Raw genomic sequence first — 27,442 nt, forward strand, 5'->3', positions numbered from 1 at the left:
CAGGCTACTAATGTTATTTATTGGCAGAAAACAGTGAAATACTATAGGTAATCAGCATAAAATCAAAAAAATCCTACAAAGGCCACTAAAAGCGATCAGGAGGTTATTCAGTCTACACTCCTTGTGGTCTGCAGCATATCCCTGCTGCTAGTGGAAAAGGTTTGATCTGCAGTGTTAAAGTACATAATGTACTTGTGTTTACCTGTATTAAAAATAAAAAGCTGCTACTGTGGAAGAATGTTCTTAAAGCTAGAAAGCCAAAAATTCTCTCTGAGTTGCACTACAAAGAAGATAAAGACATCACAGATCACAGGAGTGATCAGTTATCTAATCTATTCAGCTCCTCTGAGCTTCAAAACCTGCGGAAGTTTGAATCAGAAATAAAGCTGAAAAAAACCCTGAGAGGTAAAACAACTTCCTTTTCCTTCAATGCAGACAGACCAAATTCCATAATGCCCTTCACCTTTCCCTGCAAATGGCATGAAACCAGAGCATGTCTGTTGGCAGGAGAAGTATTATCAGGAGGGCACATCTGCACCAGCTTCCATGATAAAGACAGCTCTCAAATAGATGGATATGACAGCAAATTTGCAGCAAAGCCTTCAAGAGTAGTTTAGTGTTTGCATTAGATCCTGAATTAGGTTGGTTTGCTATTCCCTTTTGCATCCCGGACCGTTTACTGTTCTAGCTTATCCTATACTCTCCTCTGTAGGCTCAGCTGGAAAGAACAGGGAGAGGTATTTTTCTGCTTGCACATTTGTCATGCTTTACATCTTGCAATGTTTATGCCTTTGATGTGACTTTTTAAGGAAAAGCTTACACTGGGCTTTGCGTGGGCAAATTTGCCACATTCTCCCACTTCATGATTTCATCCAAACCATACTCCAGAAGCTCTGGTTTTAATATCCTAATGCATTTTTTTTAGTTCTGAACCACAGAAAAATCAATACACAGGAAAGCAACACCCTCAGACTGTGTAGAGTTCCCCTGTTAAATTACTGTCTTCAACCTCTCTTGATCAGGTATGATTTCCTCTTTAAACTCCTTTAAAATCTCTTATGAGCCCTGGATATCACTGTAGAGCATATCCTGCTTTCAAACACGCTTTCACAACTGTTCAGTTTCAAGAGACTTAATAACAAGCAGCACTTCCCCCGTCTGGGCAGCAGAAATCTCTCTAGCGAGGCAGGGTGCCTTCCTTGCCTTGACTTTCAAAGAGAGCAAAAGCTTTGGGGACACCCAAAGTCTTCTGCACTGCCAAGTTACCCCGGATGGTGAGGCCCCCTCCATATGTACAAAATAAAACTCCTAGCAGACACCCTCCTCTTGTCAGTGGGTGCGCAACGTGCAGAGACACCATTTTGAATGGGGCATGCTGCAGCTTGGGTTCAGGCAGTGTTTTAAACCCTATCCTTCATTTGATTTGAATGATCTGCCACAGATAGGCAGGCGAACAGCTGCTTTTTGTGTAGACTGTCAGGCAGGCTAACAATCAACCCTGCTGGCCAGGCCAGTAGAGCTTTTTAAATAACGATGCCCTCCCTTCCCTATTCTCTCAGCATCTCTCTCCATTTTGAAAGCACCTTCCACTTTAGTGGTCAGTACCTTCTGTTAATGAGCAATTTGTGGTCACTCGAATTTGCAGTTGGGCTGCAAAGGGCACAGCACACAGCAGTGCTTGGAGACCCAGAAAGGCAGCAATAAGATATTTAAAACAGAAGAAAATAAGAATAGCTAAAGTTAACTCAGTGAATGATAGGGCAACAACGTAGAGTATGAAACACAGGAAGCAAGGAAGGAAACTAAGTGTAGTAAGAAGCCTGAAAAGTTATCTGAAGATTTGGTGTCTCAATAAAAGGTGATACTTGCTATTGCAACAGGCAGCGTTGGATTGTTTATAAAAGCATCAGATAAAAGGAGTAGAATAACAGCCTTTAAGTTTAAATGTTAGAAAAGGAACAGCTGGAAAGCCAATAGAACAGATGAACCAATTCAGATGATGCCTTTAAATGTTAAATGGTTGACCAGCTTAGGTCAACAAGTTTTACAAGCAATTAAATAAATATATATATATAATAACACAACTGTACAACTACAAGAAGCTCCTCTGCAGACCAACAATGAAAGCTGCTTGAGATGCAATATGAGAACAGACACCATACTGCTCTTCAGGCCAGCAAAAGGAAAAGGGGTGGCAGTTTTATTAGTCAAATACCTCCTTTTCATCCTAAAAGCCTGGTGTTTGAAGATGGCAGATATATTCTGATCAAAGACCTCTAAAAGGGTGACTTAAAAGAGCGTATACTCCATACTGTTCCATCCAGGGACAAGCCTCTTTCATGTCACTTTTTTTTTTTTTTTATTAAGAATTTTTAATAAAATTTAGGACAGGAGAGAGAATTGTAGTCAGTTCAGGAATCCAGCCCTTGATAGACCAAGGTGATCAGGATTTGCAGATAAGAAGTCAACTTAAAGCTAGTCACCTTGTTAGATTCTAGTAATGTTCAAAAAGCAGTAAGCTCAGGGGATGCTCTTACTGTTGTCAACCATGTGATGCATATTCAGGCACTGATGTGCTCCCTGTCACTAGTGGCTTGTTAAATCCTGTTACTTTGATCTCTCTGGATGTAATCAGTCAGTATCCTCACTCCTCGTGCCTAATTTTGAAAGACTGAAATTTAGAACAAACTATATCTATGGCAAATGGATGGAACTCTGCTTATAACTTAGGGCAAAAGAAATATCTATAGCTTTTTCAGAGTTATCTAAAAGAAAACAGTAAGCTCATTGAGATAAGAAAACTCTGTGGGATTCTTGTAAGGAAAGGATAAATGGTAAAGTTACTAGTAAAGCTTTCCATATTAAAAATCAAGCACCAGTGAAGAAAAAGGCCTGATGGATCCCTTTCAGTTTGAGATAAGCAGAAAGGTACTAAAAGGTTTTGTTAAAAAATACATAAATCCACAGGGATCGGTGGGACTGGATTTCCTGCAAATCTGTTAAACAGAACCAGCCTGAAAATGCATAAACCAAAACATTATATAAGGGAAAGATGGTGGACATGCTTTTAAAAAAGTGGATAATATGGCAGTTTCTTCAAAAGGGACAGCAAGGGACATCTGGTAACATGTTGAGAAGAGATGCTGGGTGATTTGAGACCAAAACGTTTTATTGATCACAGGTCAACTCTCCAAAAGCCAACAACTTTTAAATTGCTTTAAGGACTTCTTTCCCACAGAACCACAAGAAAAGTACAGAATTCTTGTATAACCCACTTAAAAGGAGTGAGTACTATTATCGAAAGTCTGAATGTAAATAAGACAGCAGGAACAGATGGGTTTATGACCAACTACAGTGTCATCAGACCTATTTATCAAGATCATGCAAAGAAGAAGTAGTTTCTCTTCCGGAAGAAACAAATAAACTAAAATTTTAAAACCCAGATAGTTGCAAAGCTTGAAAATGATACAGTTTGGACTTCTTGTGTCTGGCTGTAGAAATATATTTGAGGCCGCACCTCGATTACTGTGTTCAGTTTTGGGCCCCTCACTACAAAAAGACATTGAATTACTCGAGCGTGTCCAGAGAAGGGCAACAAAGCTGGTGCAGGGTCTGGAGCACAGGTCTGATGGGGAGCAGCTGAGGGAACTGGGGGGGTTTAGTCTGGAGAAGAGGAGGCTGAGGGGAGACCTCATCGCCCTCTACAAGTCCCTGAAAGGAGGGTGCAGAGAGGGGGGATGAGTCTCTTGAACCAAGGAACAAGTGATAGGACAAGAGGGAATGGCCTCAAATTGTGCCAGGGAAGGTTTAGACTGGATATTAGGAAGCATTTCTTTACAGAACAGGTGATTAGGCGTTGGAATGGGCTGCCCAGGGAGGTGGTGGAGTCCCCATCCCTGGAGGTGTTTAAGAGTAAAGTTGACTTAGCGCTTAGGGATATGCTGTAGTTGGGAACTGTCAGTGTTAGGTCAATGGTTGGACTGGATGATCTTCTAGGTCTTTTCCAACCTAGACGATTCTGTGATTCTGTGATATTTGATTAAATAACAGGAACTTATAGTCATGGCACTAAAAGTATGATTTTGAAGATAAGTTGAGGACTTGCACTTATGCTCTATAAAGATCCTACAGCTCATCTGTTAGTGGATTGAATGTCTTCAAGGGGAAGACAGTTTACAAGGCCCTGCTGACAGCTGACGGCTGTTCATTTTGGCCATGAGGAATTAAGCAGAATTCTCAAAATAAAGCAACTGGAGGACAGATCAGAGACTGCATTAACTGTGAAACCTTCAGCCTGGGATGTGTCATAAGCAGTGGTGTTCCAAACATGCAGATACAGCACAGCTTCTACACGTAAAATTGTTAGTCAAGATAAAAGGAAAGTGTTGAGTTTCTGCATTTCCCAAAAAAAGCTCAGATACAAAACTATTGAGGATTAAAGATTCAATGAGATACCTGGATATCTCAGGTCTTTTAATATGTCACAGTGTATTAATCTGGTCCAAAATATTAAATTTCTTTTTTTTAAAAAAGAGCTTTAAGAAACAGAGTAAGAACAGAGATTTCTGAGATGGGTTAAAAAAAAAAATGTGAAAATGAATATACTCCCTCACATTCTTTTCCTGTTTCACTACTTACTTGTATGTGTACCAGACAGCACTTTAGAGACTTGAAAAGCTGTTGTCATGAATTTCATCTGGCATTAGACAGAGCCAAAACCAAACAGCTCTGTACTATTGAGGCCTCCCACAATGGGAAATCTTGCAGGGCTGAAAGAGTGGCACATTATTACAGAGCTCAGCTGAAATAAGGAACTCAGTTGAAGGATGTTTTATACTTGTGGGCAAAGCCATATTTGTAGACTGATACAGAATGAGAATGTGTAAGTATAAGGACTTCCAGTATAAGGAAATTTCTGAGATGAGTGCTGCATAAGAAAGAGATTAAGGGCAAAAAAATTAAAGCCACCTCTTTACTCAGCCTTCTTTGATATACAAAGATGAATAGGAAAAAACTCTTTTCCTTTAATCTTTCCCCATTTACCATCTTGGTTAAAAAATAAAGAATTCTTCACTCAATTTAATGTACAGTTCTGTTTGCATTATGACAGCTGTCACCCATTTAGATTAACTCTTTCTGCGGAAGATATCAAATCTTATGAAAAGATTTGTGATAATAAAGTAAGAATTGCTCTCTTCTATCTTCAATAGCAATCAGCAATAACCGCGTAAGAGCTCTCATCTGACCTTTTTGCCCTTTTGAGCAACTGACATAAATGAACTCAAGGAAAAAAGGAATAATTTCTAAAATGCATGTCTTCTTAATGGAGAAATAGATATGTTAGCATAAGGAATGAGAGAGAGAACACATAAGCTACTGATCTTCCAGGAGTGATTTGCTCAAAAACAACTTTAATGAAAGATACTTCTATCTATATATCTGTCTCAGTAGCAATCCAATGTATATTCTGTGGCAGTGACTTTTCCCACCAGAGAAGCTCTTGAGATTTAAGCTCTTTTTCTGTCACCCTGGATTGCGCCAGGGACCCAAACATTCTGAGCGGACCTGACCAGAGCCCTAACCCTTGTAAGCAGACAGTGATATCCTCTCAGAGCTGCTGGGCTGCCTGCTGCCTGCTCCTCGCATGGAGTTCACTTGGTGCAGAAGGAAGAGAGGATAATCCCTCTTGCTGTGAGATCCTATGTGTGAAATGATCAAATGTAGAAGGTACCAAGTCTCCTCCTTGAACCGGCCCTCTCCTTTCCTCCTTAAAGATGCAAACTGCTAATTCTGGGATGCCTTGGTAACAGATGCAGAACCCCATCAGGTCACATTTCTAGAAATTAGACAGAAGAGGAAAAAGTGTTTGAAAATCCAGATTCTGCTCTTTACTTACACAAAAGGCAGAAATTCACCAGGTAATAAGCCCAAGTCCTTAGCCATGATATTTTTTATTAATAATATTGATTATTCACATACACTGCATATATTATTCACATGCTACTTTTCTTTACATTTGTTAACAGGCATAATTCTCCCATTACCCGAATTGTATCATGTTAATGTTTTTGTGAGTCTTGAATATCTTCTTTTGCAATTTCTGCATGTTCTGGCTGTGTTTTGGTTTGGTTTTTTTAGTTGCCTAAACAGAAAACTGTATTTGTTTTTGTTTTTTTCTTTAATGGAAGGTAAATAGCTTAGGAAATGCCCGACCTGATGATCATGTGCCAGACAACATCTGGAGAGAATTATCAACAACAATGTTGCTCTAGGCAAGATGGGCTAAGAATATGAGCATGGTGAGTTTCCTAGGGAAAAGCAAAGAAAGAGGATTCTGAAACAAAAGGGGGAAGCTGGACAATTGGGGAAAAGATAGTAAGAAACAAGCTGAACAGAAAGTAGCTTAAAGTAGCCAAGAATAAGCAAGAAGGAGCAGGGTTGATGTATCCGAGTAACTTATCTGTTTTAATGATGGACACTTCTTCCTAACCAGGCAGGTACACCCTTGACAGAAAAGGTGTGCCTGGACAGGAACCTTCTTCTGGGCATTTCATCCCAATTTGCTTCTCGACAAAACCCCAGAGTGAGTAGGAGAGATCCTACAGTGTCTTAACAGATCAAGGAAGTAAAAGGCACTAGATGTGCAAGATCAAATTTAAAGCCTCAAACCCATGTCTCGGGCTCTTGCAGATTACTGACAGGCAGTCATAGGCACACAGTAGAGATGCAGCCCAGTTTGATCCCATCTGTATGGCTTGCACTGTGCAATTCTTACTTTTACTGAACAAAAATAAAAGGAATTTATCTCAGATTACACAGATAATACCTATCTCACTGCTGTTCTGCCCAATTGGCTACCGTATTCGTACTTCTGTCTTTCTGAGTCAACCTCACATAGTATCAACAAGGGAAAATTCACTCAGGTCACTGGAACTGATTTATAGCCGCAAGAATGTGGATTTTGTCTTTGTTTTCCTTTATGCTACTTCCTCTTTTCTCTACAGTAATTTTTTAAACATTTTTTCCGCTAACCTTCTTGGACTTCATGTGCCTGATACTGCAAAGGCAGATACAACTAACTTCAAAGACCAGTCCAACTGCAGTCGTGGCTTGCATGGTATGGGTCTGGCCTGCTGAGTTCATAAAAGCAAAGTTTCATCTGTTTTGTGGATCGGGCTCTTGACCTGCCATAAAAATAAATGCTATCTTCTACAGTTATTAAATGGTAGACTGTTTCTTGTTACTACTGTGGTGTACATGTCTCTTCCATATGCCTGTCATTAAAAATAATAATTTGGGTTCCCTTATCTTATGGAGATCTCTTATTTTCCCCTCCTGTTTTGGTCTCCTGTTCATTTCCACATATACTTGCTGGCAGACTTGCACAGTTTAGATGAAAACAAAATGCAGCAGCCTTTTTCCCTCTGACAGTAGAGACACTAGCAGGTCACACCTTCATCTGATGTTCCGCTTAACCAACAGCGTTCTCTGAATGCCTAAGGGAAGCAAGGTAAAAAATCCTGCACAATATAAGAGGAAATAAAGTTGCATACAAAGATAGTATTCCCATTACTCTTCACCATTGTTAAAACATTAATTATTTAATACACTGCCATTTTGTGTTGCTCTTTGTTAATTGTGTGTGTATTCCTCCTATGCCATGAAACTCAAGTGTCTATTTGTATCGTGCAATAGCTGAGCAGGATCTTGAGTATTTTAGAGACTGAACACTTTAACACCAACAATGCTGCTGTTCTGAAATGTCCGGTTATCAATTAGCACTAATATTTTCCACACAGTCACCTCATTGACATACAGCTGATACTTCACAACAGCCTTGGTCCTCCGGACTTTATTCCTTATGCTTCCTCCAGTGAGCATTACACCTCACAGCAATTGCGCCACAAGACACAGAAGTGTTTTTCTGCCTAGTTATTCAGAAAATAGTTGCACCAAAATCAGCAAACCTCCTCTACTTCTATATGTGAATTGATTAGAGTAAGTTTCTTTTTTGAAGGATGAGAATTCACAGGTTTTGTTGCACCAGAGATGTCCTCTGCCCTATTCCACCCCAGGCACCTAAAACACCCCGTTGATTTTGCACCATTAATATCCATTGCAAATGGTCACTCACACATTTTTCAGGATAAGAAATCATCCAAAGGCACTTTCTGTTTTGATTTGTCCTTTTTGCCCTTTTTTTATGGTTATCTTAGTTCCTCAGTCCTAAATTCTTCTGTGAAAAAGGCAATTTTTAAAGCCCTTAGTTCCTTTTTGTTCAAACAAGCACATTATGCTACATTTCAGATTGTCTCCTTAAAGTGTTACACTATTTTTTTATCAAAGCAACATCAAAATATGAAAAGTAAAGACTCTCAAGATATATTACTGAACACTGTGATCATCTTTTTCTTTCATACTGGCCACCACAATCTTATTTTCATGTCAGGAATTACACTGTCTCTGAAGTTCTGCTAATCAAACACATGAAAATGTGCTAAGAAGTTGTGCTGCTGAACATGATGTGAATTCATTAGTCAGGTGCATGTGCTGAGATGCTATCCAGTAACATTTCCCAATTTCTTCTATATCATTGGCCACGCAGACCCTTTGAAAAAAGAACAACTCATGGACAAAACCAGATGATGTTGCCACACTGGTTTTCCCTTACAAGCAAATAAAAATTTGCCAAACATTTAATGTTTGTTTATTACTTTCATTTTCACATCTTGTTCTCTTGCTCACAACTGTACTTGTGTTTTCAGGGTGTTTCACACATGACCCATAAGTTCAGTCCTGCTGCTATCAGATATGACTGCTCCCATTAACTGTAATCCTGCTACCATTAACTGTAATACATTTAGAAGATGGCTCAGTCACACATGGAGAGCAATTTGAAAAACTTATAAATGAATATTATCAATAGTTTTATCTCTGTTTATATTGAATTCATCTGCTGAGCATCTCTTTACATTCCCTCCATGACATTTCCATGCATTGTTCCACTCTCTCCCCAGTGTGCAGCTAGAAGGACAATGGGAGAAAGCAGTTCCATATTTCCATCTATCTATACACAGATGGAGTCAGCCCATGCATTCATTTTTTTTCTTATTTTTTCCCCCCTCAAAAAAGCTCCCAGGGCAGGGAAGGAATGCTAGATCAGGCCTGTCCAGAGTCGTGTGTTCCCTAGCATCCCACAGAGGGATGTTGTTGCTATTATTTTAACAGCAGATCTCTGCTGTTGTTGCTATTTTAATGGCAGATTTTAAAGCTTCCGCTGACATTGGTACAGACCCTGAAGCTCAGCTAGAGAAACAGAGGTGGCGAGCAGATGGTGATACAAAGGAGGAATGTTGTATCTATAAATATTCTGGTGAAATTCATATCCAGTGTTCCACACAAGAGCCAGCAAACTATGCTAAATCCTTACTATAGGGTTTAAATTAGTCTTATGTGGTAAATGGGTTCTTAATCTGGGTTTCCCTGCCAGAGAGATTTTCACTCAGAGGATGTAACTATTTATATCAAACCACTGAAAAAATTATGAAAGGTTAATTCTGTATTAATTATCATTAGAAAAATGTTAACATTTACCAAATAAGGGGAAATGTTTCCTTCTGAGTTATCAGGTCTTCTAAAACAGCCCAAGGAACAGGGCAGTGGCAGAGGCACAGTGATCTCCAGGAAAATGCTCCTGAATGGTTTGTCAGAGTCAGCATTAAGATAGTGTTACAGTACATCAGTTGAATGTGTAACAGCTCAAATCTCCTTCCGGAAAAATGAAGCGAGTAAAATGACATTCATAAAACCCTGAAGTGTTTTAATAATGCAGTTTAATGCACTGAACTTCTCAAAACAAGAGTTAAGGCTGAAGCTTTGCATTCAAATGGCAATCTTTATTTCACCATATTTGAGTGTACTTTAGATATCAGATAACAGGTCTCTCACACACAAACAGGTTTATTTATCATTGTTTGAACACTCAAATACCAGCAGAAACAAAATGAACTGAATCAAAACCGATATGGCCTAAGTCTGGATAGATTGTCTATGCATCAAATACTTTAGCTATATTTCTTCAGAAATTAGGCTCACAGGAGGCCATCAGCTGTCAATTTTCCCTTTCCCCTTAATATTCTGGACCCACTGATCCAAACTGACTCACTGTCAGCTACAACCAACTTTGACAGAGGGATAGAGGTCTCAAAGTAATTAAATTTCTACAAACTCTGTGAAAATCAATGGCTAAATATACTAGCACCCTCAACTAAGAGGCTCTCTTGGCTACTTGCTCTATGTGCTCATTCAGGCAGAACATTCCGAGACAGGAGCCAAACAGAGAAAATGCTACCTTGTACCTGGTTGTAGTAGAGGAGCTGGGACCAAAATCAGGATGCTATGGGATATTCAGGGAGCTGAAAATGCTGGTAGACAACAGGATTGGGGAAGGGGCAGGAGGAACTAACATTTCTGTGGTGGGGACATCAGGACATAATGCAAGTTACTCGTCAAGCTGCTTGCAAGAAGCTTGCTTCTTTCACCAAAATACCTTTTAAAAGTCATCAAGAGTTCAGGGCCCAGTAGAAGAGGAAAACTAGGCCTTTGTTGTAGAAAATGCTTTAAAAAATCTTTCTGAAGTGCTACTATGCAGTGATTTGTATTTTATTTTACAAGATCTAAATAATAACATCTCGCCTGCACTCAGCAAATGGCTCTCAGCAAAACAGTTGCACCAGCGTGCGAGAGAACAAGAAATAAAGATTGCCTCTCTTCTTCATAACTTTCCTGCAATTAAAGTCCAAAAACTGAGTAATAGCAAAACACCTTCCCCCAACTTTTATCCCAGGTTAATACCTAGAAAGAACGATAATTTCTTGCCTAACGACTCCTATTATCCTAATTCTTCATGTTGGGTCTGATAGAGGTTTGTGCAGTGACTTTACTGTCTGTAAGATGACAGCAGGTTTGCAGGTTTTTTCTCAACCAGCTCTAGCACAAGTTAAAGGTAACATGCTCTGTCTAGACTAGATTTTTCAATTATGGTCATGCATGCCAGTATCATACTTTAAATCTTGATAGCATTTTTGAAAGCATATAAATTTTTTAAGCACATTTCTTCTTTTTTTTTTTTTTCAATTTCAAATGCAGTTTAAGCTTTTACGTTCAAGTAAATGTCTAAATTGTATCTGGTCTATTTTCCAGCTCAGGGTCACAATTTCATTTTGTTTAACATTCTGGCTTGTGTTGCCACCATAAAAGGTAACTTCATAAATACTGCAATTTCTGAATGGACTTATCTTAAGTTCCATCATCAGAACTGCTAAATATGCAAAAAAAGATCATGCACCAGGGAAATAAAATCAAAGTCCCACTGGAGTTCAGTGGCAAACAACAAAAGGTCTTGACAGTTTTACATTGAAAGGAAAATATAGAATGAAAATAAAGAACCTGATTCCTCACCTCACAACTACAATAATTTCAATACATGCTATTTTAATAGCTATTTCTGCTTAAAACTATATACTTATAGCATGAAAAATTACATTCCTTTCTGAAGGGTCTGTCCCTTACTAGAGTTACACATCACATCTAGCGTTTCTATAACTGAAGTATTAAAGAAATCTATTTTACTCCATATTCTCTATTGTTTACTTTGTGCCACAGACAGAACTCTGTGCAGTTTCCATTTCCCCTACAATTAGGCGCTGATCCTACAAACACATAAATGTGAGCTCACCTTTCCTGCTGGGAGGGATTTTGATGGGAGACTCGCCGCAATAAAGGACATGAATACATTTTGGCAGGATCAGGGCCTCAGATAGCAAGGAGGAAACTGCCTAACAGAAACCACCTTTGCAAACACAAAGAGGGAAAGATCCCAGAAACAAAAATTATAGTTTTATACACTTTAAATGCCAGCCAGAGTATTTAAATGGAACAGAAACTGGAGGACTTCAGAACTGATCTTTTTTTTTTTAAGTCCGAGTTGAGAGTGTCCCTTTAAGGATTTATGGCATGGCACAACCCAGGGTTTGCTTAGTTTGGCTTTTACTAAATTATTATTTTCTTTTGCTGAGAGACTCAGTGACTAAAAGCGCAGCTTTTTCTTCCTCACAGCTGTTTGCTCCCACTCTATCGAATATTTTCCCTCCAGCTTTTGCCCTTGCCTTGCTCATGGGATGTAAATGATGCAGGAATTTTGGCTGCTCTGCTTCAGTTTAGCAGAGTGATAATCTTAGGCAAACGCTTGCAATCTGTCTTTCATTAAAAGAGTTTTTTGCACTTCTGTTTAAGACGGGGAATTTTTTGAATTGCCCTTCTAAAAGAGGATTTCACCTCCACTTTTGCCTGGAGGGAAACCCTTGTTGCCACGAATATATCTGCTGGATAAATGGGAATGCTCCTGTTGTCGAGTGGTTCTCACCGAAGACAGCCGACAGTTCTACCTTTAACTCCTGAATACTAAGTACTTGCTGCAAACTTAATTGTATAAATAGATGCATAAAAAATGCTTCTCCCATTAAAAAACAAGACATTTTTTTGCTGCCCTGTACAAAAACAGGTGTTTAAATTCCATTCTAAAATGAAAGTATCTTTCATTACCAAATCCCAGAAACCTCTTGCAGAGCACAATTCTCTTATTTCTAGCCATCAAATGTAACACTAGTATCTAAAATGTAACACCAGTATCTAATACTTGTTGCTATAACAAACCGTAAGTGGAAAATAGGAACAGAAAAGATCAGTATTTCTGAAATACTGAAAATATGTTAAATGTTTGAATTCAGGGGTTCAGTGGCCCTAGGAAAAGATTAGATTACAGTCTTATTAAAAAAAATTAAAATTATACTCAAAATATTATTAGTACAATATATACATGTACATATTATAAATCCATCTATGTAGAGAGGCTTATAGATGCGCACAATGTGGAGAAAGTATATAGCAAGCAAAATGGGATTTGAATCCAAATTCTTTGCTGTTTAATATTAGACAGTCACTTTTTCTGAACTGGTAAGAGCAGTGGGAATTTCTTCCCTGCAAAAAAAAAAACCTGAATTCTGAAACAGAATAAATCCTGGATTAAAAACAAAAAAAGAGAGGCAGAAGTACATTCACTAAAAATGAGGAATATTAGATATTTGGTGTAAGTCATTGTCACTGTTAAGCTTTTGTTTAAATACAGTAACAGGATGGACTAGATTTCTCAGCTGCTTGCTGAATCTGGCCACAAATGGGTATCTACAGACTCTTCCGAAGCAAAACAAAAAAAACCAAATATTTTAAAATAACTTTTTTAAGTCATGTCCTCATAAAAGTAACCTTTATATCTGTGTGAGCATAGACAAAATTTAAATGATGAAAATGAAACTGTTAGATCTCTAATTTTGCAAGTCCCTTGTGTAAGGGATGCAATCACTGAGTGATTCCTATGCTTTCCTTACTAAATCAGGATGCTTTCTGAGCCAACAATTTGAATTGGGAATCCTGTTATTTTTAATTGCTCTGCAAACTCTGCAAACTAAGCCTTCAGCTTCAGATTGCTCTCTGCACCCACAAATGAGAAAATACTGCTTTCTATTCCCTTGTTTGTTTTTAAGATACACAGGAAGAAGGGGTTTCTCTCCCAACATCTTAGACAGCAGAAGAAGAAACATATCTCAGGAATTATTTTTTTTTTCCCACAAAATATTCCTTTATAAAATGGAAATTTCACCTGTAATTTATTGTGCACTGAAACAACACAAGATCTCTGTTCTACTTCACAAAAGTCTACATTCATTATTTCTTCATTCTTTATTTAGAGTTTCCATTGCATTAAGATTTGACTTCCTACCATATATTGTTGAGCATCCCTTTGAATTTATTACTAAATCGTGTCAAACTAAGACCACAAGTAAAATAATGACAAATCCTGGCTGAAGTCCCTGTTTCCCTAATGACAGAGATACCAGGGAAGAGTTAAGAGCATTTGACCTGCTATGCTCCCAGAAGCGAAGTCTGGCATACAAAATGAAGATCACATCTTACTATGTACATGGGAAAAAATTTAGCCAACCGCAGTGTAAACGGTTGGTGTGAATGTTGTCTTATTAAAAGAAGGTGACTAACCAGCAACACCTTCAAAATATTATTCTTTGTACAACTGTAATGTCCAGAAGCCCTGAATGTGGATTGACACTCCACTGGACTGTTAAACGTAAGCGAAGGAGATCATCGGGCTGTCCCAAAGACAGTCTAAATACGTGCAACAACAGTCTAAATACGTGCAACAGCCCAAGTGCTAACAATGAATCTCCCCTTGCTTCAGAAATAAAAGATAAGCATCCTGGTTTACAGGAGAAAAGTCATGACTCAAAGTCAAAAATACTACAACTGTGAATCTGGAATAAAGAAAAAAGGAAGTGGAAATAGGGAAAAAAAAGACTAAAAAAGAAACACATTTTTCAGGAAAAAAATACAGAATAACTAGTATGCACTTCATTAGATGACCAATAATAATAAGATTTTTCTTCCCATTTCTCTGCACGGCAAACATCACTGCATAAATGCTACAGTGAATAGCAACTATCTGAGATGTAATTATTTATATTTTAATTCCAGACTGTCAAGTATTTTCATGAATACTCAGCAACTGTCTGAATATTCATAAATAAAATTATTAAGGGTCAGTTCACAAATAAATATTCTCATTCAACTACAAATAAGCAATAAGAAACCATTACTACTATTTGTAATTCTTCATTTAAATTATGTGGCTCTAGCCAGAGTGACATTTGCAAAAAACATTGCTGCTGTGCAGAAAAGCTGTCTCCCTCTTCCCTCCACCTCCACTCCCAGGAAAAACATACAAATAAACAAAATAACAAGTAGAAATTTTCCAGTAGAGGAAGACTGAATTATCTCTAGCAGTTGATTATCTTAATTACTTCCTTAACAATAAGAAATGTGCTATGTATAATTTAATTAGCAATTAGAAATTGCCTCTAGGTATACCTATATAATAACTCACTACACTCATCGCAGTAATGACTAACATGTTCTCTCAGGCACATTAAAAATTTCTTTATACTGACAAATATTAATAATACAAAGCACTTAAATATCTGATTTTTATACACAATGGAAATCAATAATGTACAGCCAATGCAACTGCATAACAAAATAGACAAAACAACTCCAGCTGTAACACCTATTGATTATAAAAAGGCTGAAGGCCTGAATAAAAGTAGAAAGAGTAGCAAATAGGATTTTAAATACTATTCTAAAAAAAAAGCCTGTAGATTTCACTGTCAGAGAAATTATTTCTTCTAGAAGAGTCTTTATAATTTTTCCTGAAATTCCAGATTTTTTCACCTCAAACCATGAAGAACAAAGACCATGGGAAGAAACCTTGTTCTTTTTCCTGAAAGCTTCTGCTCATTTGAGAGGTTTTCCCTTCTTTCCCCCAGGCCTCTTACATATCTATGCTACACCAAATGATTACGTTTGTCTGGTATAATGTACTAAGTTACCTTCATAAACTATTTTTAACAGTATATTTCATTTATAGGAATCATGCCATTCATTACTTGGGGTGGGGGGGGAACAAACCAAACAGGAGGGTACCCAGATGCAGGGAGAAAGTCTGAAAATAGTTTCTAATTCCTCCTCATGCCGCGAGCAGCTGGTGGGTAGGAAATGAGGCCTTGAACCGCTCCCTTTCCTGCCTCATTCTCCCCTTCCCAACAGTGTTGCCCCTTTCTGCCTGGTTTTCTACTCCTTTGTCCCTATTAACTCCTCTCTTCCTGGTCTCACCATCATTTCATCCCCAGGAGGGTAGTGTACACACACGGCTCAACATTAAAATGAAGGTAACACAAAGGTGACCCTATCCACTCACTGGTGCGCTACGGCCCTTGTCCCTGCCAAGTGAGCCCCTCAGAGCAACAAGGGGCACCCAGTCCTCATCCACGCTGAGCTACAGCACTCCTGTTCCTCAGTTGTTATTCAGTTATACAGTTTCTCAGCACACAGACGAGGTAGTACCTACGGAAATCCAGGGACATCCCAGTCCAGTGGGTGTCTGAGAGCACAACCAGGGGCAGGGCATCCGATATGGCAAAAGAACAGAGGCAGCAAATGCCCCAGACATTTTCCATCCCCTTTTGGTGCTGAACTGCTTTTCTATTAAAGGCTGTAGCCGTACTGGATTACTCGCTCATGTGCCCTGTATGTACTCTGTCAAGGCTCTCTCCATTTTTTCTAAACCAATTATTCCTGAATTACCCTGGATAAATGATGCCCATCACCTTAATGTAACTCGAGCAACCAGTAATGAAACACTCTTAATAAACAGCCGCTTCAAAACCGAATCTTTCATTCCAAGAAACAGAACAAGGTTTTTTTTCCCTGAACCTGCATTATATGACCATATTTTCACAAAAGCGTAAAATTATTGTTCATTTCTGTAACAGCACACTGCTAGGCACTTCCACAGCCGCCCTCCCTTTCCCCAGCCCAGGCGCAATTTCCTGAGTTGTGGAGTAAACAGAATTGCTATGTACAGAATAATCCGAGCAGTCTCTAACGAGGCAGTGTAGGCTTTCTGCCGCTCCGTCAGCGTTGCAGGGACCTGCATAACAGAACTGTGATGTTACAGTCTTATGTGGGCAACACTCCCCAGCACTGAAGTGAATAACGTGACTGGCTTGCCGCTAGGCAGATGGAGACTTTGCTAAGGTTGTTTGATGGTAAATGAAGACTTTTTTTTATTTGCTCCAAGGAGCCTGGCACAGGAAACCCCTAAATCCTACAATAATAAATCTTCTATTTATCTTTTAAATTCTAGAGCAAAATAAAAACCATTAGGCACCCACAGCCATGTGTTGTATTCTATATTTTCGCAGCTTCCTACAACCTTCTGGCATAAAAATATTGAGTTTTTTGAAGTAAAACAACAACTTCTTAGTTTAAAAGTCACAGCCTCATTGCCTTGTATTACACAATAAAAAGGCAGGAGCACTTAGAAATGGCAAAGACGGTCATAATCCAGAAACTTGTATCTGATCCAGCCTGACAGTTTTCACACTATCAGACATTTGCAGAAAAACTGAGGAGCAGAGGAAAACATGATCCTTTCACAGCATAAAAGTGATCACCCATGCATTAACCTCACTGTCATGATTATTTTACTCATACAGACTGACACAGTATTCCAGCAGACAAAAAACAAATCCCCGTATATAAATTAAAATTATTCCAATCCTGACAGTTGTGCTGAGGGGGAGGCTGCTTTCTGGCTATCGCTGTCTGCTTAGGGCATCTCAGAGCAGAAATCAAGCAAGAGGTCAAGATCTCTGCGGCAATTACACGTTCTTAACACCACTGAAAATAAGGTCACAAAAGCTGCACCCTTGAAAATCAGCACCATAAAGTCCTTTGAAATGCAGATGCTTGGCATCTCGCAGAATCAGGCCCTCCTTTAGCAGCTGCCTCGTGAGCGTGCTTCCGCACAGCCTTTGCATTACTGGATTTTGCAGTGTCACGGGGCACTTCTAACGTCTTGGTTTTCTGATTTTGCGGATACCCGATAAATAAAAGAACTCGAGAGCAATACACATCTTTGCAAGAGGATATGTAGACTAAAAATTTAGGATTGCCAATCCCAATTATCGCGTGGTATTTTATTAGAAGTCAAGGCAGCAGCAGAGTCCAGTACAATCCCAGGGCTGAAGTCTGCTTTTAAAAAAAACAGTGGGAGTGTATCCACTAAGGTCTGAGGGGGTACAAGGTAGTGCTCAACAAGTCTTCTACCATTTTTTCGCCTTGATAAGAAAGACTGCTTAAAGCACAATAAAAATACATTCACATTTTTTCTGTGCAAAGCTGAAAGAGGGATGACAGGGCAGCCCTGTGATAATTTCTTCATCAAACTAAGTGATGTTTCTAGAACTGATGACAATAACGCCTATGAACATTTAATAACTGACATTTTAATATCTTTCTCTGAGCAGGATTGAGGACAATCCATTGCAACAAGTAGGTGAAGAAAAATGTCTATCTGTGAATCTCTCTATTCCCAAGGTCCTTTCTTCCTCATCAAACTCAAACTTACAGAACTGATCTGCCGGTATTTCAGGGATAAAACATCAAGAACCTATTTTTGAAGACTCCCTAACCTACTCATCATATGCACCACACATTTCTAAATGTTATGACGTGTTCTCTTTAGAATTATTTTCTGTCTGTAAGCATCCACACAGTCAGTCAGCACTTCTAGTATCTTATTTAGGAATACTCCTATTAACTGGTGCATCTTCTTAAGAAGTCTACGATGCACCATTCTTCACTTTCATTAAAAGCAAAGACACTCTGGTGTCTTCAGTTTCCCCCTTAGTTTTGGGGTAGATTTCTGATCAGGGAGTTCTCTATTTCCTGAAGCTCCTAAAAGTAGAGGCTTGGTTTTGTTAATTCATTGGTCATGGGAAAAATGTTAATGTTAGCCAAGAGTGCATCCCGTCCCTGAGTGAAGTCAAAGAACTGTAAGTCATTCATTCATAATTATTCTGTGTGCCCTGGCCCACTGATTTTCAAACAATTTTTGCTGTGGCTGCATTCATATAAATGTGCTGATTATTAATATGATTTGTGTCAGTTCTTAACCAGTTGGTTAAGTACTCTTTAGAAACTGTAAATCGGTTCTTTTAAAGGTGGTTGGCAATAATTTCTTCCCAAGCTCCTTTCCAAGAGCTACGTGTGTGGACATTGCTGAAAATGTCCATTTAACAATACTAGAAGGTTTCCTTCCCAAAAAGCAAAAGCCTTAAAGAAGAATGAGCAGGTGCAGATGCAGTGCAGTGAAACTGTCCCCTATGACAGGGACTGAATTCTATCCTGCAAGAGTTTAGCTGGACATTTTCTTTTTAATATATACGTGGTGAACTGACCAAGAAAATACAGCTTTGGAGAAAGGAAAACTTATTTATGAAATCCGGCAGAATTTGGAAAACAACTTTGATTGTTAAAAGAAGAAAAATTGGGAAGTGGTTTTGAATGTCCAAATGCTCAATTCCATTATTATCTAAATCAAAATGTCATATTTTTTAAAGTGAAAATTAATTTTATATTTTAAAAAATATTTTTAAATTATTTTAAACAACGAGGTTTGGGGATCCATTTTTTAAATTGTTGCATAACTTAAAAACGAGAGGTAGTTTGATGAGACAAAAATAAATATTTAAAGGTTGGCCAAAACCTAAGTTTTCCTGTTTCTCAATAAAGCTAAAAAAAAAAAAAAAAAAAAAAAAAAAAAGCTGTCATTCAGCCCAACCTAAATGCCTCCTCACCATCTTCATTTTTTTTTCTGCGCAGTCCCCAAATGAAAAATCCTTCTCTGAATTCTTCTGTTGCTGCACATCTGGATGTGCTGGCCGAAGACGTTTGCTAGGTGCAGCCTTCCCTCTAGCAGCTGTAAGTCTGCATCTGCAAATACGCAGCAAATGTTGGACAACCCCCTGTCACAGGGGTTCGACTCAATCCTTTCACCATCTTCACAATACTGTCAGATCGATAGCTCATCTGAACAAATGGCATATGGAAATATTACTGTAAATATTATCGTAACAAGTGCTTTTGTCACTTCTTGGATTGATTTACTGATTCATTGTTTTCTGATCTTGCAGAATTAAAGCAATTAAAAGATGCCCCCAGCATGAATATTGTTGCTAGAACTTGAATTGACATGTTTCCTCTCAGAGTTTTAAACTTTCTTAATCTGCTTTCAAAGATATTTCAATTTCATTTTACCGTAACACCATGTTATCTTTCCCTAGCCTTTCTCACTAAAGCATGCTACAGCTTTTACCACAAGAAAAGCAATGGCATTGTGTTTTGAGACAGCAGGAAGAAAGGTTGGAATTGGAACCTCTTTTAACCAGTATCGGAAATAAGCAGCAAAAAGCTACACTGGTTTTTTCTCTGAAAATAAAAATGTCTCAGCACTGCTGCACAGTTCTCTCTACCTGTGGAAACTCTAGTTCAAATAATAAGCCAGAAAAGCCAAATCTTTCAGTGTCCTGCTAGGCAGAGCTGCTCTGGGCAGGATTAGGCAGTGGAGCGCTGGGAAGCCCCTGGTTGCCTGCGTTTCCCTGCACGCCCAGGCACCCGCTGCTGCTCCTCCCAAGGAGCCACGCAGCTCCCAGCCTGGCAGATCCTGACCATTTGTGTGTACACCCACCCTGCTTTTGCTGTCCGGACTTAAACATACCTCCCCATCCCAACACTGCAAAGTAATCATATTGTTCAGGAGGATGTCAGAGAGCTAAGGGTTAGCATAAAATCCTGTAATTCCATCAACAGGCACTAGCAAGCTCAGCCACTCTGGGAATGACTGTTGATCTCTGAAACGTTGTCAATTTTTGGAAAACTTAAGCTTCTTTCATTGAACTTGATTTTACATCACCGCTGTAAACTACGGGTCTCAATATGGATGCTTGGGGTGATTTAAATCACACTCGAATAGATTTGACTTGCAACAGGAACTGATGTAAATGCCATATGAGCCAGTCTCAATATGTCCAGGAATTTTCCGAGTGCTCTGACTGATTTTAGTGCATTTTTTAAACTAGTGTAAGCTTATTAATCTAGATCAGAAGGCAGGAAAAAAGAAAAGTTAAAAAAATACAAAACGCTTTGACCTTTGAAGACGTAAGACTACAAGCAAAGATTCATACAAGAATCCAACTGATTAAAATAGGAACGGTGTGAATAGAGGTGACTTCAGTGACACTGACTGTGTTGTAAGACAATGTAAATGCTCTTTCATGAATGTAGCGCTCTTGGAAGACATCTTTCAAGTTTTCCATCTGAAAAAAGCATCAGTTTTCCTTAAAGACAGATACAGATAAAGCAGGACACTTCTGCCCGAGGAGAGGCTAGCTGGGCTGATATTTGATATAAGCGCTCAGTCCCAAGTGGGAGGAGGGAGAAGTGATTGATGGTTTGTAAGGAATTACTTGACTTTTGCTTGTAACAGAAGCTTTTTGGATTCTCCCAAAGTTCTTGTCAAAGACAAGGAAAGTCTTTTGAAATAGCAGCAGATGGAATAAACCTGTGTAGTAAATGCTGCAGGTTTAAAATACATAGAAAAGAAAGGAAGATCCTGTTTGCCACGCTGCCTTTTTTCTAACACTCTGCTGTTCTGTAAGGTTTGTCTCTATCATTCTATTATGTGCCTTCTTAATACAGCGTGAGCAATTCACCTCTCTGCAGGAAGAGTTTCACAAACCCAGCAGCCGGAGCTCACCCAATTCAGTAAGACACATATTACCGCGGAGTCAAATCCTTCTCGCTCTCTGTCTCCTCCGGCTCCAAGGTCAGAGTTGGACAAACTTGACCAAGCCAACCCTTTCCCGAGCCCCCCAGGGCTCTCCTGGCTCTTCTCTGGACAGCTCCATCTGCCTCCTGCAACTGGCTCCTCTGGGAAGCGGCAGAGCATTAACTCTGTGGCCAGAGTACGGGGGGAGCAGAGGCATTATGAGGGTCAGGTTTTCACGTTTCCTTCCATCACATACACCAGGGAGCAATGGATCTGAGCTCAGTATCCCCTCTTCAGGGGGAAAGCCGATGATCCAACAGGTGGAATGAATTCATACGAACCCAGTCACACACATATTTGTTAGAAAAGCATTGCATCCATAAATCCCAGTCCCAAGCACTTCTGCCCAAGGCAAAGCTGATGCTCTCTGTCTTACACCTCGTTGTAACGGAGCTTTGAGCATTAGCGAGCCTCGAGGACCATGCAAAGGACATTGTACCCCAATTCACCCTACCTCAGGGAAGAGGTGAGAAAAAGTTGTCTGCCAGCTCTTGAAATCCTTGTTACTGAACGCTCAAACAAAAGCTGAAGCGAGAATACATCTGGAACCAAATTAAATCACTCCCTACTCACGAGGTTAACAGCCACCGCTTAAAAAATGGGAATTCATCAACATGAGCATTCAGAAGTGGTGATATATATATATAAAAAAAAAAATAAAAAAAAATCACGTATTATCCATTACATTTCTCCTGCTCTTAAAATTTGTTTGCCTCTCCGGAGGGTCGGCGGGCGGCACGGCTGCCGCAGCCCCGCCGGTGGAGGGGGCTTGCCCGGGGGCGAGGGGGAGCAGGTACCCCACGGCGGAGCGGGACTGGGGTGGGTATTGGTGTCACCTCCCACCTCCCAGGACGGGCAGGAGAACAACACGCCATGGGAAAAGAGACGGAGGTTTTACTCCTGCCAGCCGTGGAAGGCTTTGTCAAGCTATCGGATCTTAATCTTATGGATAAGCAGCTGTAATAAACACGTTGTAGGTCTCAAAATGTGTGCCGTGTTTTCTCTCGTTGCAAAGCTTCGCGGTAGTTCGTTAATGGAGCTTTCGAAAAACATACGGAACGAAAAACCATTCTCGATGCAATGTCTTCGCAGATTGACAAAAATGAAACTCCCGAAAATGTTGTTTAGTTTGGTTTGGTTTGATTTTTAACTGATGTGTGCATTTTTAATATATTCAATCAAAATTACCGATGGGATGTGTGATACGAAGACTGCGCTGGCGAAATTCGTTTACAAACTCGCTAGCAGGTTCCTTTGCGAGGAACGGGACTGTCCCAAAGCCGCGACATTATAACTTTTTAGCCGCACCGTTTTGCCCTGCCTCCGAAGCGCCTGTGGAGCGACCCGACCGCCTAAGGCAGCAGCCGGGTTTCGAGGGGGGAAAGGCGTCCGCGGGGAGACGAGTGTCCCCCTCCCCCTCAAAAAAAAAAAAAAAGGTCTTAAACTTTGGACGAGCAAAAGCGCTCGCTCGGGTCCGCCTCGGTGTGTCCCTGAGCCCCCGGGGTGGCAGAGGGAAGGGCGGACGAAAGACCCCGCTGTAAAAGATGGTAAAGAATATATACATCAAGGGAGGCAACGCCTGCCCCCCCCGTGACCTTTCCGCTGCTCAGGTTTAATCTATAAATACCCAGAAGACATCCGAGCCCATTGTTTTGCTGCCCTCTGAAACCAAACCTGCCAAGGGGACGGAGGGGCGCCCGCCGCCACCCTCCTCCTCCTCCTCCTCTTCCTCCTCCTCGCATCGGCGGCGGCGACAGCCGAGGGCCGGCGCAGGATGCGGGGTAGCAGCGGGGAGGCGGGGGAAAGGGGGGGTCCGCCGAGCCCCACGCGCTGCGCGCCCCGAGTGGGAGAGGCGGGAGAGAGGGGGAGAGCCGCTGTAATGCCGAATTCCTTTGCACAGCTTCGTGATTAAAACCCGCACGTGATTAAAATCCGGCTTTATCCCTCTTTTAAATGAGCCTCGTAAAACAGCACATTAACTCTGGCGACAAGATTCATGGCTGAGACATAAATAACTCGGATGCTCGGGAGATTTTTTTTTTTTTTTTTTTTTTTTTACAAACCTGGGAAAATTTATCCGCTGGCTTTTCTCACCTTTCCCCCACGCCACCCCCCGACCCGGCACCTCCCGGCCTGCCACCTCGGGCACTCGAGGCGACTCGGGATGGCCAATACTGTCACCGAAAGGTGGAAAATCGCATGTAAAGGTTTGAGGGATTTCGCCAAAACGGGGAAACGAGAAGCGCTGGGTCCCCACGTCCCGCGCGGAGCCGCACCGAGAGCGGCGGAGCCCCCACGCCGGGAGCGGAGCGGGGCCGCCCCGCCGCCGCCCCCCTCCCCGGGGCATCGAGAGCCACTCGCCGTGGGGACGGAGAGGAATATCCCCGCGAGACGCGGCCAACGCGTGGGAGAGGAATCCCGAGACCCGTCTACAGGGCAAAGAACCGCAGACAGGAGAAGCGGAGCCTTACTCTTCCCTTGGCGGTGTTGGGTTCCCCGCGGCGAGTGGTTTTCAGCTTTTCAGACCCTCCTGGGATGAAATTGGGGGGTTTTACGCGGAGAGATCGATAAATCGGGCTAGGCCGATTTATGTTATCGCACGCAAAATCAACACATATTTTCCTAGCGCGTACCATAATATCTGGGGCCTCTCCGTAAGCCCACCCGTACCAATAATATCTCCAGCAGAAGGAACAGCCCTGTCTTATTTCCTGCGCTACTCGGGGGCAGCGACTTTGAGTTCTGAACCTTTGGGACGCTATAAAAACTCCCTTTTCTATCTTTTTTTTTTTTTTCCCATTTTTTTTCTTTTAGTATATCGCTGGAGATTTGGCAAGTTTAAAATACCTTAGGTGTAAAGTTTGCTCTTAATTGGGTCTTGTAAAGACGGAATTTGGTGGCCATTATATAGCCGCTAATCAATTTTCACACAGCAGCAAAGGTACACCGCGGAGGATTTAGGTTTAATGAAGTGACTGTGCAAATTACAGTCGCGGACTTTATTTAAAGTCTATCAACCTCCCAAAAATGATTTCTCAAACTGTTCTTGATTTCCTTTGCTTTATGAAAAACATCACGTTTGCTTTCTAAGGTTTCAGGCATTAGCCGCCATTCTCTCCCTCTCTCCAGACTGGCGCAGGGGAAGTTTTTCCCAGTTTTATTTCGAATTAATGGAGAAATGGTCAAATTAAACTTCTAGACCGTCCAAAAATATATTCTATTGCGGCTAAAAATTAATGAGAAACAGTTCTAAAAAAGCAGACTGGTGCATATATCTGCTCTGTTATTAGAAAACAGATTTTTGTCGTTTCGTTTGCGTATTATTTTGAACGGGAAAGACTCGGAAACCGTGAGGTTTGGTTTTTTTTTTTTTTTTAGGTTTGATATTTTGATCGCTTCTGTTCCCTCCCCTTCGCTCCGCTGAGAGGGAGCAGATTTTACCTACTTCTCCTTAGGATCCGCACCGGGAAGGGCTGCTGCTGCTACAAGCAAATTGAAATGCGGTTCCTTGAGAGCGGAGCGAGGCGAGGTCTCCAGAGCTCCCGGTCTTTCGCTCCCTTCAAAAACACTTAACAGGGTTTTTTCTACAGTAGGTATTTTTTACACCTCGGTGTCTAATTCTTTCTTTCTTTCTTTTTAATTTCTTTGGATGGTTCAGATTTTTTATGCTGCATTTTGGGCAGCTGATGCTTATTGATAGCGCGAGGAACGTCACGGAAAACCAAATAAAAATAAATAGAAAAGGTGTTTTCCTCTCCATGTGCGGCTGAGTGGACTTGGCGCGAGTGGAGGGAATTTCTGCCCTTTCTCTTACTGGGTCGCGCACAGAAATCGCTTGATCTTTCCCCCCCGCCCCGAATATTAAAAGGAAAAAGTAAAGAGAAATTACCTAAAATTCGCTTTCTCCGTACACTATAACTGTGCGAGCGGGGCCGCTCCCCCCGTCCCATTTTAAGGCGGTGGGGAGCCGGCCGGGGGGCGGCGAGAGGGGCGCGGAGGCAGCGCGGGCGCGGAGGCCGCGAGTCCGCGGCTGCTTTGGCGGGACCGTCGTTTTAAAGCGGAGCAAAACGGCCGTGGGGGGCAAGACCAACCCCGAGGGCTTCGCTTGGAGCCAAACGATCACTCCCAGCTACCGGCTCCCTTTTAAATAAAAATAAATAAGCAAATAAAAGTTGAAAATGAAAAGCCCAAAGAGCACGAAGAGAGCCTCGCGCTCTCTCTCCCCAGCTCCCGTGCAGCCGGCCAAGGCGGGCCGGGCCCCCGGAGCGGCTCCACACGCCCCGGTTCCCGGGAGGCGCCAGGCTCGGTGGCGGGGGCCAGGCTCTTCGGAGCCCCCCCTCACCTTCTGCCCCTTTTCCCTGCCGGGAGCAGCGTCCCTACGAAAAGGGGAGACACCCCCCACACCCCACCCCGCCTCGCCACGTCCCGGGCGCGGAGCGAGGCCGCGCCGCTAAACCCCGGCGGGCCCGATCCCGGGGGGAAGGATCAGGCCCCCCCCAGCCGCTCGCTGCCCGGCTGAGCCCGGCCCGCGGAGGCCTCGGGTGGGAGCTCGCCACGGAGCCGGCGCCCCTCTCCTCGGCGCAACGCTGCTGTGGGACGCCCTCCTCTTCCTCCTCCTCCACCGAAACCTCCGGTTAGGGCGCATGGTCTCCGCGGGGCAGACTCGGGGTGGTGGCCGGTGTCTCGGCAAGGCGCACGAAAGAGGGAGAGGGGTGATCCCCCCCGCGGGGATGCGAGTGTCGTGCCCCACACTCCTTTGCTCCCGACCCACGCCGCACCCCCGCGATGGTCGGGAAGCGCCGCGACAAGGACAAAGTCACCCGGGAAGGACTATCGCGACAGGCAGGCACGGAGCGGGAGGAGAGAGGGAGAAGGGGGAAGAGGGGGGCACACGCCGTTCCCTCCCGGGACATCGTGGAGTTGAGGAAAGTGGGGGGGGGGGGGGGGGGAAGAGCCGCAGCGAGTGGGAGAAAAGTCCCCGTAAACCGAAAATTTAAAAATAAAAAATTAAAATCCAGGGAATCTCCGCAAAATCTTCCCCCTTCCCGCTCCGCTTTTCCTCTCCCCCCCGTCCCGGCTGTTTCCCGGGAGGCGCTGCCCGCCCTGCCCGGCGCCGTTCTCCCGGCGAGCAGGGCTCGGCGGGGAGGGAGCGGGGCTGGGGGGGGGTCCCGAAGAGAAAAAGAGTTGCACTAACCGGGGTTGAGGTCCAGGCACTGAGTCGGGTCTTCATTGTCCCCTAGCTGGCCATTGGGGCTGAGGCTTTCCATGGACAAATCCAGCCCCTTGTCCTCCCAGTCTCGCAGTTTCCTCTTTTTATTTGTCCCGATCAAGGCTTCTACCGAGAAAGCGTGAGCTCGGGAGCTGAGGGCCACGGCCGATCTTCGCCTCTCACTCATCTTATCCCCCAGACCCTTGGGCAGATGAGCGACCAGTGGCTGGGAGCGCAGAGCTCGGGGACCAGAGGCAGAGCCTCTCGCCTCTTTCTCCCCCCACCCCTCCCCAGCTGCACCCCCAGAAGAACCAGCCCTCAAGTCTCCTCAAGGCACTACATGAGGCTGCAGATACTCCGTAGGCAGAGCCGGGAGGGTGTGCTCAGCCCAGGTCCCCAGCACTTGCTCAGAGGGGCTGCAGGCTGGATTTCTTTTTTTTTTTTTTTTTTTTTTCCTTCTCCCCTTTCCTTCTGTCTCTCTCTGATTGATCCAAACTTCTGGGATTTTTTTTTTTTTTTCCTCCAAGAGTTAGGCAGGCTGCGTGCGCCTGTCAAGAAAAAAAAAAAAAAAAAAAGAAAAAAAACCCCCAACCTGTCCCGGGCCAATAGGAGGGAGAGCTCGGGAGAGACCCAAAAGCTGCGACCCAATGGCGAGGGGAGGGAGACTCGGGCTTCAGGGCGAGCAATTTTGGGCATCTGAGTCCTGGAGCACCGGCCGGGAGAATTAACTGTTTGAAGAACGGGGAGCCGTTAGGAAACCCATAGCTCTAAATGCAGAGAGGTAACAACTCCCGCACTTCTCCCCGCCGCACCCAGGTTTCCCAGGGGCTGCTGCCAGCTAATCCCCACGCAAAGCACCCGAGGGGGGTTTCACC

At 42.4% G+C, this 27,442-nt stretch overlaps 1 protein-coding gene across 2 annotated transcripts in view; it reads right to left on the reverse strand.

The window, feature by feature from the left end:
- Positions 1-26,761, reverse strand: part of TBX15 (T-box transcription factor 15) — a 97,770-nt gene extending 71,009 nt beyond the window's left edge. Inside the window, exons 1-2 of one of the 2 annotated variants that reach the window (XM_074816799.1) lie at positions 26,573-26,761; positions 6,663-6,675 (exon numbers count right to left, since the gene is read on the reverse strand). In XM_074816799.1, the coding sequence (XP_074672900.1) occupies positions 6,663-6,675; positions 26,573-26,754 (195 nt within the window). In that variant the 5' untranslated portion in view covers positions 26,755-26,761. Of the gene's footprint in view, positions 1-6,662; positions 6,676-26,552 lie in introns of both variants that reach the window. The other variant, XM_074816798.1, reaches the window with a different exon arrangement.
- Positions 26,762-27,442: the final 681 nt, after the last annotated feature.

The sequence above is a fragment of the Strix aluco genome, chromosome 2 (assembly GCF_031877795.1).
Source record: "Strix aluco isolate bStrAlu1 chromosome 2, bStrAlu1.hap1, whole genome shotgun sequence".
NCBI lineage: Eukaryota > Metazoa > Chordata > Aves > Strigiformes > Strigidae > Strix > Strix aluco.